Source organism: Diabrotica undecimpunctata, chromosome 8 (assembly GCF_040954645.1).
Source record: "Diabrotica undecimpunctata isolate CICGRU chromosome 8, icDiaUnde3, whole genome shotgun sequence".
In the NCBI taxonomy this organism is placed as follows: Eukaryota; Metazoa; Arthropoda; class Insecta; order Coleoptera; family Chrysomelidae; genus Diabrotica; species Diabrotica undecimpunctata.
This window is the reverse complement of record NC_092810.1, coordinates 123,635,417-123,653,948: the sequence shown is the minus strand read 5'-3', so window position 1 is coordinate 123,653,948 and position 18,532 is coordinate 123,635,417. Positions and strand designations below refer to the sequence as shown.

The window sequence follows — 18,532 nt, the reverse complement described above, 5'->3', positions numbered from 1 at the left end:
ACAGTAGTAATTGGATGGGACGTTAAGAGAAGATTTTTGACGGCAGGAGATAATTTGGCTCGAGCTGGAATCGAACCAGGAGTCATCGTCTCTTTTGCTGAGACAATTGGAACATTTCTTGATGTCATTTAATAATAAACTCATATATTTGAAATAAATACAGGATAGATATTAATAAAATAGTTAATTATCTTCTTCTTCTTCTTAAAGTGCCTATCCGTTCCGGATGTTGGCGATCATCACGGCTATCTTTACTTTATTTATTGCAGCACGGAACAGTTCAGTGGTAGTCGTGTTATACCACTTTCGTAAATTTTGAAGCCAGGAAATGCGTCTTCTTCCCGGTCCTCTCTTACCATTTACTTTCCCTTGGAGAATCAGCTGGAGAAGGCCGTAACGTTCTGGATTTCTCATTACATGTCCTAGATATTCCAACTTTTTAGTTTTGACGGTCATGAGAATTTCACATTCTTTCCCCATTCTACGCAGTTAATTATCTAGAGATATTTATTTTAGTGTAGTCATAATATAAAGTTCTAAAAATTGTTACCAGATAATAGCACATTATTATTTTTATTTAAATTGTAACCTGTGTATAAATTGTTGTTTATAAAGATGTACAGTATAGCTGTACAAAGGATGTAAAGCACTAGGATGACATTTTATATAGAATTCGTGTTCACAGAATTTATTTTAATCAAAGACAGTCATGTGCATCAGTTTGTTGGTCAAGTTAGAACTCCCATCGCCAAATCGTGAATTGAGAGACGCTTTTAATTGAGAATAGGACTGTGAAAGTGAATACGATCCGGTTGCATTGAACCAATTAGTTCAAACGAATGTACCAATGTTGAATCCACAATAGAAGAAAGTGCACGACAAGGTAATGAAACTAACTGATGAAACGTTCTTCAAGCAAGTGGGCTGTCAGTAATGGCCGTATTCCTGACGGAACTAATCGTAAAAAATTGGTTAAGTGAAGGAATAATTTTAGCAGCAAAAAACAAGAATATTGATTACTTAAACTTAATAATTCAAAATCAAATCGTTAGTTCATTGCATTCCTTCAAAACTATCGTTGATGTCATTATTTTGGTTGGTTTGACCTATGTAAAATCGTGGAGGATGTGTGGAATTCCACAAACACCAATTTTGTCTTTCATGTATCACGACACGACAAGTTTTTGGAGAGGAGTAAAGATTATTCTTATTCATTGTGATTTGAAAGTTTTACTTATTCTGTCGTGACGCCCTTGATACTAAAAAGAAAAGCTTTGGTATTCTTACGAGTTAAACGACGCTACGCAACTATGAACATTTGTAAAAGCTAATATCCCTTTTTTATTTTAACTTTTACTTTACCTCTCATCCATTTGTTTTAGGGTAACTCAAGCAGTTTCACGGGATTCCACGTAACTTGTGCTGTCTATAACCACGACGGATCACAAATCCTTGGTAGCTATAATGATGACGATATCTATCTCTTTGATGCCGACGGCGAACCCGGCACCTTCCTTCATCAGTACAAAGGTCACCGGAATGGAGCAACGATAAAAGGAGTCAACTTTTTTGGACCTAGATCAGAGTTTATCGTCAGCGGATCGGACTGTGGAAACCTTTATTTCTGGGACAAAAATAACGAATCTATTGTTCAGTGGTTGTTGGCAGATGATAGTGGAGTAGTAAGTGTGGTATGGCCCAAAAATCACGCAAGAAATATTTTTTATAAAAAAATAATTGAGAATTGAAAATTTTAAATTGATTCATAGAGTATACAATGTACAAATAAGTATGAAGTAGCATAACAGGTAAATATTTTCTGTTATCTTGTTAGAACGTCGCGTTTATTTATTGAAAGTTTCCACGAGAATTATAAATGTGGCCGTATTGGTTATGTATTGTTCAATTTCCCTTGAAAAAGTGGACTTCATAAATCCTCATTCAAATAAAGAAAAAATCAACAGTTTAATTTTAATTAGAAGATGATTTAAACCATTGACTTTTTTGGACTACTATTGGAAAACTATTGGATTTAAAAAAAAAAAAAAATGTGACGATTAAGAACAATAACTTTTACAGAAATGAAGTTTTTCTTAATTTTCTCGGCAATTTTAGGGTTATAGTAAAAATGTTATACCGATAATGACATTGTTTTGTTCACCATAGGAATTAAGATTTATTGCAATCCCATCTCTAGATTATATTTATTATAATGCTCTAACTAAAACTAATTTTTTTGGTTATTTTTTAACCTTAATAGCAATACAAATAAATAAGTAATATGCTTTATTGTCACTGAAAATTGTACAAATTTTATGGACAAAGCTTATAACAATAAGACAAGAAAGAAGAAAAAATCAGAATAAGAATCGTTTGTATTTTTAAACAAAAAAAAACAATAAAATTCTTCCAAACTTAAACATAAAAAATACTACCTAATTAAGAACCTACAAACTTCGTAAAATGTACCTAACAAAAAATAAAAATTAGGAAAGCAGATTAACGAATTAAGGGCTCAAATATTCCACCTCCTTGTGCTAAACAGTAACCAAATCTGTCATACAGATTTCTCCTCATATTTTGGAGTAGGACTGGTGTAATGCTTGCAGAGAAATGAAGTATTTTTGCCCTTAATTCGACTAGGTTTGTGGCCCTTTCAAACTGATGCCTATAAATGTTTTCTTTGAGAAAACATTTATAGGCATCATTTATAGGCATGAGAAAGGAAATCGTTAGGCGCCAAGTCACAGGATCTAGCGGGCCATTTAATTGTACCACGTGTACTTATCAGTCGATCAGGAAACGTTTGATTGAGGAAGTCAATAGTTGCTCTAGAGTTGTGAGCCGAACACCCATCGTGTTGGAAATAAACCTGAAAATTAACCGGAAGGCGTCGAACTGCCGGAATGATCTCATTCTGTAAAAGTTGTAAATATTTGGGCCCGTTTAGGTTTCCATCGATAAAAAATGGACCGACAATATGGTCGCCTAACATCATAGTCCAAACATTTAACTTTTGCGGATGCTGCGTTCGCACTGCAACACTGAGGTGATTATTTTTCCGAGAATAATACCTTGAAACGGATGGATTGTGTTTTTTATGTAATGAAAATGAAATATTTTTTAAAAAGTGTACATTTTCATTCTGTTTATCTAACATAAATTCACAAAACTCCATCCACCTAAAGTTATCTTCCGGAAACAGTTCTTGTGTTGGTTGTATCTTAAAACAGTGATACCCATTCCTTTTGAGAACTCGCTGGACAGTTCGAGCATTTATGTTAACTTCCCTAGCAATTTGTACACTATTGCAGGGTTCACTAGCTTCCACAAAAGCACAAATATCAACATCCCTGTTTTGACGCTCCTCATCGACAGGCCTAACACGTGGTTCATTACCTTCATGACACTTTTTACAACTGTTTACACATCCCGAAGTTTGAAAATGTTTAATGGTATTTTTAACTGTTGTGACACTTGGTGGGGGTCTATTTTCGAAGGCAACAATAAATAAATCAATTACTCCGCGTATCGAATTTCCCTGAATTTATCCATGTTTCAAGTTGCACTTTTTCTTGGACGGTATACAACGTAGTAGGCATTTTATTAATTATTTGTTTATTCTTTCAGAACTTCGTTTGAAATTTTTAATGTCAATGTGACAATTACGACAATTCGTACCTACTGTGAAATGAATATAGAGGTGGAAACGTGTAACTTGTCACAGCGATTGCCATTGTATTGTATGGTCAATAAAACAATGTCGTGATCTGTATAACAAAAGTTGTACATTTTTATATTATCTACAACGTTCGTATTTGAAATTTTTGATAGGATGTCAAATTTCGCCCGAGAGATTAAAAAAACTTTTTTCATTCGCTCTTAACCCCCCCCCCAATTACCCGCGGAACTGTTTAATTTTTTTTTTATTTTGTTATTATACCCACACCTACCACTTTTCATCTACAAAGTTTAGTTAACATTTTTGTCACCTCCTTTTTTGCCAATTTGCGTGGTCTATCACTTAAACTTTGTAAGTAAAAAGATGCAAACGTTCGAGAGAATATGATGTAGAGAGACTTCTGATAATGTTTATTTCTACATCATGACTCAGCAACACCCATAGCCAGAGTTTAAGAAAACTATTTGATTCAAGATAAGCACACAAGGAAAAATGAAAAAATCACAGGAAGCACAAAAAACCTAATACAAAAACGAAGGGAAATAACAGATAAGCACACAACGAACATTACAGGACTAAGGAATTTAACAACCAAAACCTGATCTCCTTTAAATTTGTTCAAAAATGTTTTTTTTTTTCAATTTAGATATAAAATGGGTTAAGATACAATATACTTTTTTTTTATACTGTATATCACAATTACAAGCATTTTTGTTTCAAATACAGCTAAGTTGCCGTAAATAGCTGTCTAAATATTCATACGCTAGGCTTTCACAAAACCATGATTTTATTATTAGAAATTATACAATGATAGGAACGGAACTAATGGACTAACGAACATTCACAAAGAAAAAACCTCTCTGTGTTTAATTTTTGATCGGATAATGATCAAGTCTGTTACATCGAACTTCATCAAGGACATTTGAGGTTTTTTGAGGTGTGAGAGTACGAGGTTAGGTGTTAATAATATAGGAAATACTATTGGTCCAATGAAATCTTTGGCTCGATATTTCTAAATAATATCCAGGAGTTCACTATCGATGCATTGAGGCAAAATCGGAATATGGCCAATACCATTTTCCATTTCTAATGTTTATGACATGACGAGCACGCCACTGTTCAAACAAATTCTGACCTCCCATGTTAGTATTGTACAAAAAGTTATTTTTCAATATAAATATAGTATTAGTTGCTAAGAAACAACAAAATAGGACTGATATTGTTTAAGAGACTATAGATGAGTGTTTTAGTATATAATAAATTTATATTGGTATGAATTGGTAGAAAAGACAGTACCAATTAAACTATTGGACATTGCACGTCCGATATCGATTATAAAGGTACTCATAGTACTTGCAAACTCAACTCCTACTTAATGGTCTACCGAACTACAATAGTTACTTCCGCTGATGATAAATTACTTTGATTCATAATGTTTTGTAAAATTTAATATTTTCACCTATTATTTCTAAATGTTGCTGGGTAACAAAAAATGTATGTTATTATAGCAGTCAATGTTTACTTACTAATAACTGTTTGTAAGCTGTCACGTTGACTTTATTTTTTATTGCCAACACTTTACAATCGGCAACAAATTCAACTCTTGCGTGAATTTTGGGACAACTTTTACCTTTTGGAAAAATACTAAGAATTAATTATTTTGCTTTACACTCTTTATAAATATTATTTAACACGTCCACTGCTGCGTGAATCTAGGCATCATCGTTGGAGCCGTAGCATGCGCCGGTCACGCCACTAGGCGACATAACGACAAAGGATTGTTATATTCAATTCACTGAACTCAGTCCAAACTGTATAATTAATTTAATAATTAATTTTGTGCTATGTGCTGTGCTGGTTAAATTTTGTCTTCGACTGGAAGTGGCTGGAAGTTACTATACAAATAAGCACACCTGCTCATAGCCTACATTAACTGTAACTTAAAATTATTCACTTGCAGTTTATCAATAAAATAAAATTGTATCAATTAAAACAATAAAAGGTTAAAATGTTTATTAAAATTAATGACTATACACTTCATGTTTACTTATATTTAAAAGTCATATTTACTCTTCTGTTTTCATTAAAGAAGTCTGCAACTCTAAGCAGTTATTTTGCGAACAAAATGCCAATTTACTGAAATTATTTTATTTAAATTTTTTTTAATTGTAAATATGAAAGGAACAACATTTTTTATGATGTATGGAATTATTTTTACAGTTTAATTATATATTTTATGTTGATTTATATTTAATTAATTGTTTGATAATAAAAAAATGCTGACTACTAAATATTGGAACACCCTTAGCTTGAATAGCAGCCTGGACTATATGAGACATTGTATCAATTAGGCCTTCACATAATTCAGGGGTCAAACTATCCCATATTTCTTGCAATTTAGCACGTAGTTGTGGCAGAGTATGCTGAGGGTTATTTCTTAGGCGTTGTTTCATTTTGTGCCAATGAGTCTCTATTGGATGAAGATTCGGGCTGCTAGAAGGATGTGACAAAACTTTAATGCCATGTTCTTCCATCGATTTTTTGGTAGATTTAGCCGTATGGCATGAGGCTCGGTCCTGCTGAAAGATAAGATCTCCGGATGGATATAATTTTGCCGCACTTGGTAGAAACGAATGTTCAAGAATATTTTGATATTTGGCTGCCTTTACTATACTTTCAATAAAATGTAACGTTCGCAACCCTTTCTCCGACCTACATCCTCACACCATGATGCCCTGTGGAAACTTTATAGTCTTTGGAATGAGAAATCCTAACAATCCTGAGACAATCATAATGGAATGCTTCTGTTTTTTCCCCGAATCACACGCTTTCGGTTATCTCCCACATAAACATCAAATTTGCTTTCGTCGCTATAGTTAACTTTGTTTCAGTTATGTTTGGTCCACAAAAGTTTTGATCTAGCCCAAATGTAACGATTTCTTTTTTTGAGTTTTCGTCCACAATGGTTTGTCTTTGGCCAACTCGAAAAAAATTAAAAAAACCTAAAGTTTATATCGCAAAGAAGATCATATCAAACATACCTTATAAAAAATAAGTCCGCTTTTCTGGATATATTTTAGACAGCATTCTCTGGAAACATTCATCCTAGTTTCTCTATTTCACCTAGCAGTTACTTCTCGTAGTGTCTTTCTTCTTCCCGACTTACAGTCCTCCTTTAAGAAACAGCTTTTGGACGACCTGAGCTTTTCCCCATATTTCTTAATTATACTAAACACAGTAGTTGGTGCTACAGTCAATTCGCTGGAAATTTCACGCATTGTTTTCTCTTTATAGTACAGATGAATAATCATTTCTTGAACTTTTGGATCAGTATGTATTCCACATGCCATTATTATATTTCTCTCGTAATAAAACTGGCGGTTGTTAATTATACATACTCAAATGACGCGTTACAATTATTGTTGACAACGCACTACCCACTCGTATGTTTCATTTCAAAGCCTTTTTGCGCCAGACTGATAAAATTTAAGAAACGTGAGAAAAAGCAAGAAATGTTCCAATATTTAGTTGTCAGCAGTTTTCGATTATCAAACAATTAATTAAATAGTAATCAATATAAAATATTTAATTAAGCCGCAAAAATAATTGCATACATCATAAAAAATTTTGTTAATTTCATATTTACAATTTAAAGAAAAAATTAAATAAAAGAATTTAGGTAAATTGGCATTATATTCGTAAAATAACTGCTTGTTCCAACATATAGTTGTTAGTGATTATAAATGCGTACATATATAAGTTATTTCTTTATCGAAGTGAGAAAATATTTCAATAATTGTTTTCCCGTTTGAATTTTTCTGAAGATGTTATTTTTTCAATAAATCTTAATTCTACACTTTTTTTGGCCTTACACTTCATAGATGGAATGAAATTAAATGCGATAAAGTGTGGAAATAAAATGTTAAATAAAAACTACACATTTGCTAACAGTTTGTCGGTCTGATTTTTTAACTAGAAGACGAAGCCAAGTGCTATGGCGATATCCTCAGAATCATACTTTTAAAATGAATAGGTCGATGAATATATTTCCTTTAATTTTTGTTTTCGTATTATCAATGCATTACATATGTTAAGCTAACATAATATTCCTTTAGGTAAATTGCCTCGAACCTCACCCACAAGTGCCTTTCATTTGTACAAGTGGCCTCGACTGGGATATAAAGGTATGGGTACCTTCATGCGAAACGGACAACGAAATGAAAGGATTAGGGGAGGTTATTAAGAACAACAATAAGAATAGGTTGAATTGGACGTCAAGAATGCCGCCAGATATTAATGAAAGTCAGATGCTGTGGATGCTTTGGAGGCATTTAAGAACTTCTAGTAGGGTAAGTTTTAGAATAATTACTATTATGGATAAATACACTTAGTGCGTCTAGAACAAATATGGAATTTGATTTAAGTCTTAGGAATATTTTGGACGTTTTTCACATTTGGTCCCAGTGAAGATGGCCTCAAATTAGCTGTCAATTAAGTTTCACAGAACGAAATATTGCGTTGACAGTGTTGCCATGTCCTTATAATGTATATGTTATATGCTTCTAGTACAAAGAGATAAAGAAAAAAATTAATGGGAAAATCACAGTAGTTGGCTGTATACCATCGATTAAAAAACTTATAAGAAGTAAAACACTTCACATTTGCATTTAGGTATAAAACATATAATTAAAACTTTTTTAAAAAGTGTCGTCAAAATTTATACTGGAGCATAAAAAGACGTCTGTAACAATCTGGCAACTGACGGTTTAAGGGTTCTGACTCTATTGCCAAATCTATCCGCTAACCTATCAAAGGGCAATTGCCAAAAAAATTTTCTAGTTATTAATTGCATTTAATATCAAATGAAACAAACATTAATTCATTAATGTTTTATATAAGGTATAAAATTACAGAATCCATCAAATAATATAATAAAAATGTACATTTTAAAAGCTTTATCTCTTTTTATACGGAAGTAAAACACTTCACATTTGTATTTAGGTATAAATCATATAATTAAAACTTTTTTAAAAAGTGTCGTCAAAATTTATACAGGAGCATAACATGACATTTTCGATCTAGATAGAAAACGTCACGTCTAGACGTCTTTTTAACTTTATTATTTATACTGACATTTTACTATTTACTTTTAAAAACTGTTTTAAAACTATTTACTTTTTCTTTTTTTGGTAATTGTTAAGTATTAGTTTTTAAATATCTTATTGCTTTTGATTGCGTATGTTACATTTATAATGTAAATTCCAGCACTCCCAAACGCCAATATTTCATACTGTCAAACCCATTTGAGGCTATCTTCACTGGGACCAAATGTGAAAAACGTCCAATATTTCTTTAATTTGGTTTTTAGAAACTCACAACTACATTTGAAAGTTAATAAGATTATCAGTTACTCATTTTCTAAGTCGTAAGCACTTGGTGGAGAGTGGCTAAAACTAATTTATTTATCACCCCACCAATTGCCTCTCAATTAATAACAACAACAACAGCTGCCTTTGCCTGTTCTAACACATGGAGCTCAGGCATGGACATCTACTAAAACACATTTGGAAAAGTTTTCCAAATTTGTTTTAGTAAATGCAAAACTTCAACTTCATAAAAGTTGAAGGGTCATCGAAGGACAGATGCTGGATATTTCACTTCTTGGGTATCTTGGGACCTATAGTTTTACTATATTTTGATGTTTCTCTAATTGCCAATAATTCAGCTGCGTAAATAATGCGATTTTCATGGAACGATATTATTGCTGAGTAGTTCTTGTGGAGTATCGCTGCCGCTATATCATTAATGATTTGTAAGCCGTGTGTATAAATATATTTAAAGGTATAATTAAAAATTCTTTATACAAGGCATATAATTAAAAAGACCTTTTCTGGCTACATCACAGAAGGTTTTGGACTAACAAGTCTATCATCACTGCATTTACCTGGAATACGTAGTACTACTTTAGTGAATACAAACGTTAAGATTAAATTTTGACTAAGGTTAAAACACCTATGTGGTTACATACTCACCAGGTGTATATGAGCCAAGCCACTAAATATATGGGTATAAACAAAATGTGTTATTTATTGTTTGTGTGATGTTAAAGTTTTTAACAGATAGCCTGCATGACAACGTAAGACTCCCGATTTATGAGCTGCTGACCCTGAGAGGATACCTTTGTATGGACTCTAGATGTCAACGAATGACAACGGAATAAAATATCATTTTTATGACGGATTTATGAACAAAGCAGTCAATGTAACCTGTAGTATGTGTCAATGCGACACTAGCCAACAATGTGTTGAATGAATATGTTAAACATAAAAGAGCAAACAACAATATGTTGGGTTTGAAGTTTAATAATGTGCCCTGCAAATTATGTTTAAACGTTGTAAAACAATTGTATGTATAGAATGACTTTAAAAAGTTTTTGAATCTGAAGTAGGCAAGCATCAATTCTCCTCCTCCTAAGTGCCTTCTCTGTTGAGGTTGGCGATCAGTATGGCAAATTTCTCTCTATTCTGGGCTTGATGAATTAATTCATTTCCTTTTGTGTGGGCCCAATCTCTGATGTTTCGTAGCCAAGATTTTTTCTTCTTCAATCTTGCCTTCTAATATTACTTGGAGCTGCTCAAATTCCCTATGGCGCATTATGTGTCCTAGATATGACGTCTTTCTAATTTTGATTGTATTGACCAGATGAGGGCGTGTGTTCATTGCTCTCAGTACTTCTTCATTCGTAGTTCTGCTGGTCCAGCTTATTCTTAGCATTCGGCGGTACATCCACATTTCAAATGAATTTAATTTGTTGACGTCATACTGTTTTAATGTCCAGGTCTCACAGCCATATAGTAATAGAGACCACACATAACACTTTAGTGTTCTCAATCTCATTGAGACTGATAGCTTGGGGTTACAGAGCATTTTACACATATTCATGAAACCAGATCTTGCTATTTCAATGCGTCTTCCAATTTCTTTTGAGTGGTCTAGTTGACTATTTAGTTCTCTGCCCAGGTATATGAAGCTTTGGGAACTCTGAAGGGTGATACCATTTATTTGTATGTTAGGTGTAACTTGTTCATGGGGGTTTTTGTGGAATACCAGAATTTTGGTTTTGGAAAAGTTAATGTCCAGCCTGTGACTTTCTTCTGATAATATGTTCATCAATATTTTTAGTTGGTCTTCTGTTTCTGCTAATACTACGGTGTCATCGGCATATCTTATATTATTAATGATGATTCCACTGGCTCTGGCACCTTCAGGGCGATCTTCAAGAGAAGCTCTAATTATATGTCCGGCATATACATTAAATAATAGGGGGGATAAAATGCACCCTTGGCGCACTCCTCGTTCTATGTTGATGTACTTGGTGTTTCCGTTCTCTGTTCGAACGCATCCTGTGTGGTTCCAGTATGTATTACTTATGATAGTTATGTGGTGTCCGTCCAACTCTACTTCTTTTAGCACCTCGATCAATTTTCCGTGTTTGATGCGGTCAAAGGCCTTTCTATAATCGACAAAGCACACATACAGCCGTTTTTGAACCTCAAGATACCTTTCTGCCATCAGTGCCAATCTCATAATTGCTTCTATAGTGTCTGTACCCTTTCTAAAGCGATATTGAGAACGACTCAGGTATTCTTCACACTTATTTTGAATTCGGTTATAAATTATTCGAATAAAAATCTTAGCGGCATGACTCATTAGGGATACAGTTCGATGGTCTTCACATTTCCTTGCTTTTTGTTTCTTAGGAAGAGCTATATATGTGGATGTTAGCCAGTCATGCGGTATTATGCCATGTTCATATATAATTTTGCAGAGGGATGTTAATTTCCTCACCTGACAGCATTATCACTTAGGTGTTTAAAATGTTCGGCTGTTATTAGGTCTTCGCCGGGTGCCTTGTTGTTCTTTGCGTCTTTTATTGCCTGCCAAACTTCTTCGGTGAGAATGTTTAATTTTTCATCTGTGTCTATTTGTGGGGCTCTTCTGTTCTCTGATCACCAAACAAATCTTTAAGATATTGCTCCCATATTTCTTTCTGTTTTTCAGGGTCCATTTCTATTTGGTTTTTCTTGTTTGTTACAATCGATAAGTGTTTGGGTTTCCATATTCCAGCTACTTCTTTAACCTTTCTGTGTAGTTCTCTATCTTTATGCTTCATATGCAGATCTTCTACCTCTTTACATTTTTCTTTCATCCACTCTTCCTTAGCTACATTAATTTGTTCTCAATTTCCCTGTTGAGTTCTTTGTATCTTGTTAGGTTTTTGTTTTTTACCATCCGTCTCCTCTCCATAATTTGTAATAATTCGTTTGTCATCCATGGTTTTCTATGTTTACGGTTTTCTTTCTGTATACTTTGGTCTGCTGCCTCCAAGACAGTATTTTTAATTTTCCCCCACATGTCTTCAATGTTTTCTTTTACTGTCTTCTCCTTAGTGGGAGCTATTGTCTTAGACTCTAACTGCGTGTCTACCGTGTCTTTATACTTCTGTTGCTGTCCTTGGTTAGCACTACTCCATGCTATTCTCTGACTGGGATAAGCCTTGTCTACTCTTTTAAGTTTTAATCGGATGGTTGCGACTACAGGATTATGGTCTGAATTTATGTCACTGCTTGGGTACGTTTTTACATTTAGAATACCATTAAGCATCAATACATGTGCCTAAAGGAACACATAAAATGAAATATTGATAAGGCCCTTTTAAATTAACATTTGGTACCTAAAAATTAAGTGGAATATATGTGTATAATGCTAATGAGTTGTTAATTAATGAAGACAGAGAGGTGAACTGTCTTAGATAGGGATAGAGTAGAATATAGAAACTAACTAAAGACAAAGAAAGGAAGAGTTATATTGTAATGTGGGGTTAATGTGTAATGTAACTTGAAATATTATGTTAGAAAATTGTAGAACAATTATATAGATGGAATGACTTAAAGAAAATATTTAGGTTATAACTAGGCAAGCATTAATACAAATACCTAATGTACTTAGGCTAACTAAAATATTAATAAGACCCTAAATGTTTGTAATCGACATTTAGTACCTAAAAAATTAGATGGTAGATATGTGTATGATGTTGAGTTATTTTTGTTGATGATTGAGGGCTAAACTGTTGTATATGTGGATTTGTTAAATAAACCTAATAAAGAGAAAAAATATAATTTAATGTCGAGTATGTATTAGTCAATATAAGGTTAGGTATGATGTTACTGTAGTGTATATTCTGGATAGTAGTTGATTTGTCTGATTAAACTTTTATTAAAGTTTATTCTTATTCTATAAGAAACCTAGAAATAAGTATGTCCACGTTAAAATGATTAATGCAAAGAGATATACTAAATACTTAGTATTTACCACATTAACAGTCAAAATGTTACCTTTGTATTAATCATTTTAACATGGAAATACTTCTAGGTTTCACTGATGATGGTCCAACTGGACCAAAAAAGTTTTGTAGATAATTTCAATTCGTTTGGAAACTTTAAAATTTTCATAAAAATATACCATCATATATCAGAAGTTTTTAGTTCATTGTAAGTTTTTTTAACTATGCTATACAGCCAGGATTTCTCCTTTAATTTGTATGTATTTTTTATTTTTTTAGCGTGATTTTCCCATTGGATCATCCGATATTTCAATCAGATCGATAGTTTTCGACGTTGATGACGCTTCGGCATCGATGAGTTCCAGTTCCAGCGACTCCGACACTTACAGCATACCTACGGGATGTTCTCCATCATAATGGATACATAGTAAACCACTGTATATTAATTGAAAAGTAATATGTATAAAAAAATACTTTATAGTTTAGTTTTAAAACATTTAGAGCATAATTGAAATCGGTAATTATGTTAATTAGATTCCAATTATCAAAAAAAAATTTCTTCTACCAAAATTTTATGATTATGTGATTTGTGGAAGTACTAGAGAAACTTTGAAAATAAGGGTTCATTAACACTCGCTAGTCAACTAGGTCAAGATTGCGTAATATCTGAAATTTTGTATTAGTTAGTAAAAAGGGCACTTGGGAGCTTATCTTCATATTTCTTCAAGATTATATCCTCAGAATTCGCTACCAACTTCTTAAAGCTCAATAGGGTATATTCTATAGTCAGGTACGGCATATTTGTTACATCAGTAGAACTCTTTTTCTAAAATCTTATTAAAATATTATTGTCAAGTTCAATCATCTTTATGATTTATATTCGAACTATTTAGAAACATAGAAAGTAGGTAAGAATACTTGACCTAGTTGACCAGCGGGTGTAAATGGAAAAGGAATTTTAGTAACACAGTTTACTCGGTATACATTACAGTCCTAACGTTGTTTTGAAGCTATTTTCTTGTGGCATTTTAATGTATTTTACGATTTTTATTGGGAATTAACCAAAATTTTAGGTTAAAATATGTTTATTTGGACGTTTCGATGATTTCTGATTTCCGAAGTGGAAATTGAAACGTCAAAATAAACATTTTAGTCTAAAATCTTGGTTAACTCCCAATAAAAATAGTAAGTTACACTACAGTCCGTCGATAATACTATTAATGTGATTAAATTTATATTATTGATTTGTTATATTTAATATCAGGCACTCCAGAAAAATCCATAGAAATTAAACAAAATAATATTGAGTAAATAATGTTCTTAATCTGTTTTATCTTTATCTGTAAGGTCTCGTTGTAGACGTCCGTTTTTTCTCCAGATAATGGGCCGACACTCATTTATACTTATAAGATTTTTCACCGAATTATGTCGACGTTGGCTTCAAGTGCCGTTTCTCCAGGTTGTCCCACAGTACAGGTCTACAACAAAGAAAAGAAGTCTATGTCATTTTTTTCCAGTATTAAGTTTGAAATCAGGTCGGCGCAACTAATATCTGTAATCATCGATACACATATCTAGGTATATATACATTCGTTCGTTTTCTAGATCTACATACATCTAGATATAGAAGAAAACGAGTGATACGTCCGGTATCATCCACATACATCAATACACTGGTGTGATTTACATACTGTACCGGATACACGGACCTGCATCTGGTACGTGTTCACTTATTCATTACAAACTAAGCAGCACTTCGAGTCCTGTAAAAACACAGTCCGTTGTCCAGTGAAAATAACAGACGTCTACAAGATGGCTAGAGCTATAAGGGTTTGTTATGAATGTTTTGTTTTCATTGTATTTCTTTCGATAACATACCTACTTATTATTGTTTTTATCTCGATTCTGTAACAGATTTTTTGTTTTTTATTTTACTGACTATAACCATTAGCTTGACATTGCTTTTGGATTTTTGTCTCTGTTAGTGTTCACATTTGGCGATTATACGTTGATGGTCTGAAAATGATGGTTTTTAGGCCTACAGTGAAAACAACAATTTATGCTTTCAATAAGTTATATTCTTCAGAACATTATCACCTCTTATATCAATATATTTTACTCAGCTGTTATCTCCTCTGCAAAAGCAGCGGATTCTTGATTAAAAGAAAATTAATGACGATGAGTTTAGGTTTTGAGAATAGATGAAGTCCCAGGTAGCCAAATCGGGCGAATAGGGTGGATGTTCCAGCTACTCATAGCTGGAATTATTTCTATTAACAGCGTTCATTTCTAGTCTACCAGCAAAACAACGATCCTATGACATTTCCGCCAATAGCCCGTCCTTGCCTTCTTTGGAGCTGAATAAATATGCTTTTACGTAATATTGGGATCTACTAATACCAACTGTACCAACGTAAGAGAAACAAATCACCCAGAGGTCGTCTAGTTTTGCGATCTTTGGGTGAGTTCGAGAACTTATCTGACTGTCTTAATACATTATCTTTGTTCTAGTCACTTTATTTCAAATTTAATTTTGCAATACGTTCTATTGCTTTAATACTTATTTTTGTGTTATTTTTTTGTAATTCTTTAACTTATTTTCGTACAACTTATTGATTTTTTTTTCTATAAATTTTTATCAAAATTTGAAATGCTCAATTTGGTTCAATCATCTTCCAGTACAAATATATTTAATGTCTTTTTTTTCTGCTGAAGATTACTTGTTTCCGTACCTTTCAATGTTTATTATGGTTATTGATACTGATTCCTCATCTCCTTCGAAGTCATCTTCTTCTTTACTTGCAATTCCGTACCATTCCCTTAAGTTACGCAACCATGAGATTCTTCTCCTTTCCCACTCTTCTCTTGCCCTGGATTTTCCCTTGTATAATTAATTGAAGTATGTTGTATCTTTCATTACGCATAACATGTCCCAGGTATTGCAGCTTTCGTGTCTTGATGGTTTCAAATATTTCCATTCTTTTGTTGACTCTTCTCATGACTTCGTTGTTTGTTACATGCTCGGTCCATGATATCTTCAGGATTCTTCTATACACCCACAGTTCAAATGCTTCCAACTTTTTAGTAGTCGACGCGTTAAGTGTCCATGCTTCTATCCTGTAAATCAGAGTCGAGAAAACACCTTGCCAGGCTAACTCTCAAGTCTAATTTCAGTTCTCTTGTACAAAGTACCTTTCTCATTTTATTGAAGTTTGTTCATGCTTTCTCTATTCGAACTTTGATTTCTTTGGAGTAATCGTTTGTGTGATTAATTATTGTGTCAAGATAATTGTAGTTTTCAACTTGTTCTAAAGTTTTATCGTTAATTGTCGGGCTTCATCATTACTTTGGGTTTTTGATATTCTCATAAATTTAGTTTTCTTGATGTTTATTGATAATCCATATTCTTCTCCATACTCAACTATCTTGTTTATTAGCTTTTGGAGGTCTTGGAGGTTCTCTGCTATTATGATAGTATCGTCCGCATATCTAATGTTGTTAATGGGTGTTCCATTGACCTTTATTCCTGCTGTTTCTCCCTCAAGAGCTCTTTTCATAATTTCTTCAGAGTATGAATTGAATAGTAGTGGTGACAATACACACCCCTGTCACACTCCCTTTTAATTTCGAACTCTTCTGATGTGTGTTCATTAATGCGTATGTGTGCCTGCTGTTATAATATAGATTTGCTATAATTCGAAGATCATTGTATTATAATTGTTTTGCTTTAAGGACGTCCATTAGCTCTTTGTGGCGGACTTTATCGAAAGCCTTGTTGTAATCTATGAAACAGACGTACATATCTTGGTTCACATCCAAGCATCTCTGGATTAGTACGCTGAATGCAAGAGAGCTTCATGGATACCTACGCTTCTACGGAATCCAAATTGGATTTCTTCAATATTTATATTAAGTACTTGGTTAATGCGTTTATGAATGATCTTTAAAAACAATTTAAGTGTGTGAGACATCAGGCTTATGGTGCGGTGGTCGGTGCATTCTCTAGCATTTTTCTTTTTTGGGAAACAAATAAATGTTGAGGTCAACCATTCATTGGGTATGTCATCCGGTTGATGAATTTCATTAAAGAGCTTTAAGAGGACATTCATGTACACATTTTCTATTATTTTAAGGATATCATACTGTACTTCGAAGTCACACTGTATGCGACTAACAGTTTAGTCAATATTATTTGTCTAATTTCCAGTATTCTAGTGTTAATTGCCTCATCGTTTTATTAACATCATCGTCCAAACCGCTAAAAACAGGAACATGCTCAACACAAATCTTTGCTTGATACCTCATAATCGTGTAGCAACTTTTTTTAATTATTTATTGTTTGTTAGTTATTATTTGAGTTATTCTGTGATGTTGTTTATTACTTCTGTTATATTTTTTTCTACTCCTTACTCTATAGCATAGAGTACATCATTGTTTGGAGTAGAATGCTATTGTGTTCTTTATGCTACCAACAGTTCTTGAATTGTACGATCGATTTATAACTTTTAATCTTAGGTGCACGAAATAGATCTAAAGAGGCCAAATCATAATAAAAGATAATTTTGGTGCTTAATATTTCTGACATTTTCACTGCCACTGACGATTGTGATCAGTTATTTTCTTCGCACCCATGATGTTTGTAGTCGTAACGTCATTATCAGTGAAAACGTTACCCATGTTAAAGCAAAAACTGGTATAACACAATTTGATTTCTGTGTGAAGTGAGCCGTTGATTTGATTATGTTACATTAATTGTAAATACCTTAGATTGCTAGTTATTTTGTACAAAGCCTAATAATTGGTTGAAATAAAGTCTAATATATTGTAATGCCTACATTTATTTACACAAATTGTAATCCCAATTGTTCTGTATCCAAATATTTTATAAAGATCCAGGAAGTGAAGAGAACATAGGGGACAGGATCTTAAATAGAAGTTTCTTGCTCTACTATCAAGAACACAACATTAAGCTATAATAAAAGTACTATAAATAGCACAATAAGGGAACTTTCACTAACAAGAGAAGTAAAATGCGCCGAGTTGGGATATTCAATATATTAACACCATCAAAACGAATGCTTTTTGTACTTCACTTTCACTTCTTTGTCCAGGCCTCCATAGCTGGACAGTGTAATTCCCAGGTATTTTATTTCCATTACTTACTATTACTTACTCACTTCCATTAATTACTATTGGTTTAGTTTTCTGAGATGAGATTGTCATATTAAATTCTTTTGCTCTTCTGCTAAATCTGTGGACCAGTCTTTGCAGATTATCTTCATCTTGGGCTATCAATATTGCGTCCTCTAAGTAACAGAGTATTTTTATTTCTTTGTTTTCCATTCTGTATCCTCTTACTTTGTTAACCTATTCTGACCATTTTGTTGTTTTAGTAGATATTTTCGATAGTTTTTATAATATTTAGGGGAACTTCTCTGTTATACAGAAGATTGATTACATCTTTGAGTCTTCCTGTACACGATCTTCCACTACGAAAACCCTGTTGT

General features: G+C 33.1%; 1 protein-coding gene across 2 annotated transcripts in view; it reads left to right on the top strand.

Moving 5' to 3' along the window:
* Window positions 1-17,853, top strand: part of LOC140447940 (DDB1- and CUL4-associated factor 8) — a 50,849-nt gene extending 32,996 nt beyond the window's left edge. For both annotated transcript variants that reach the window (XM_072540883.1, XM_072540882.1), the window contains exons 6-8: window positions 1,383-1,682; window positions 7,798-8,031; window positions 13,305-17,853. In XM_072540883.1, coding sequence (XP_072396984.1) covers window positions 1,383-1,682; window positions 7,798-8,031; window positions 13,305-13,442 — 672 coding nt within the window. In that variant the 3' untranslated portion in view covers window positions 13,443-17,853. The remainder of the gene's footprint in view (window positions 1-1,382; window positions 1,683-7,797; window positions 8,032-13,304) is intronic.
* The last annotated feature ends 679 nt before the right edge of the window (window positions 17,854-18,532 follow it).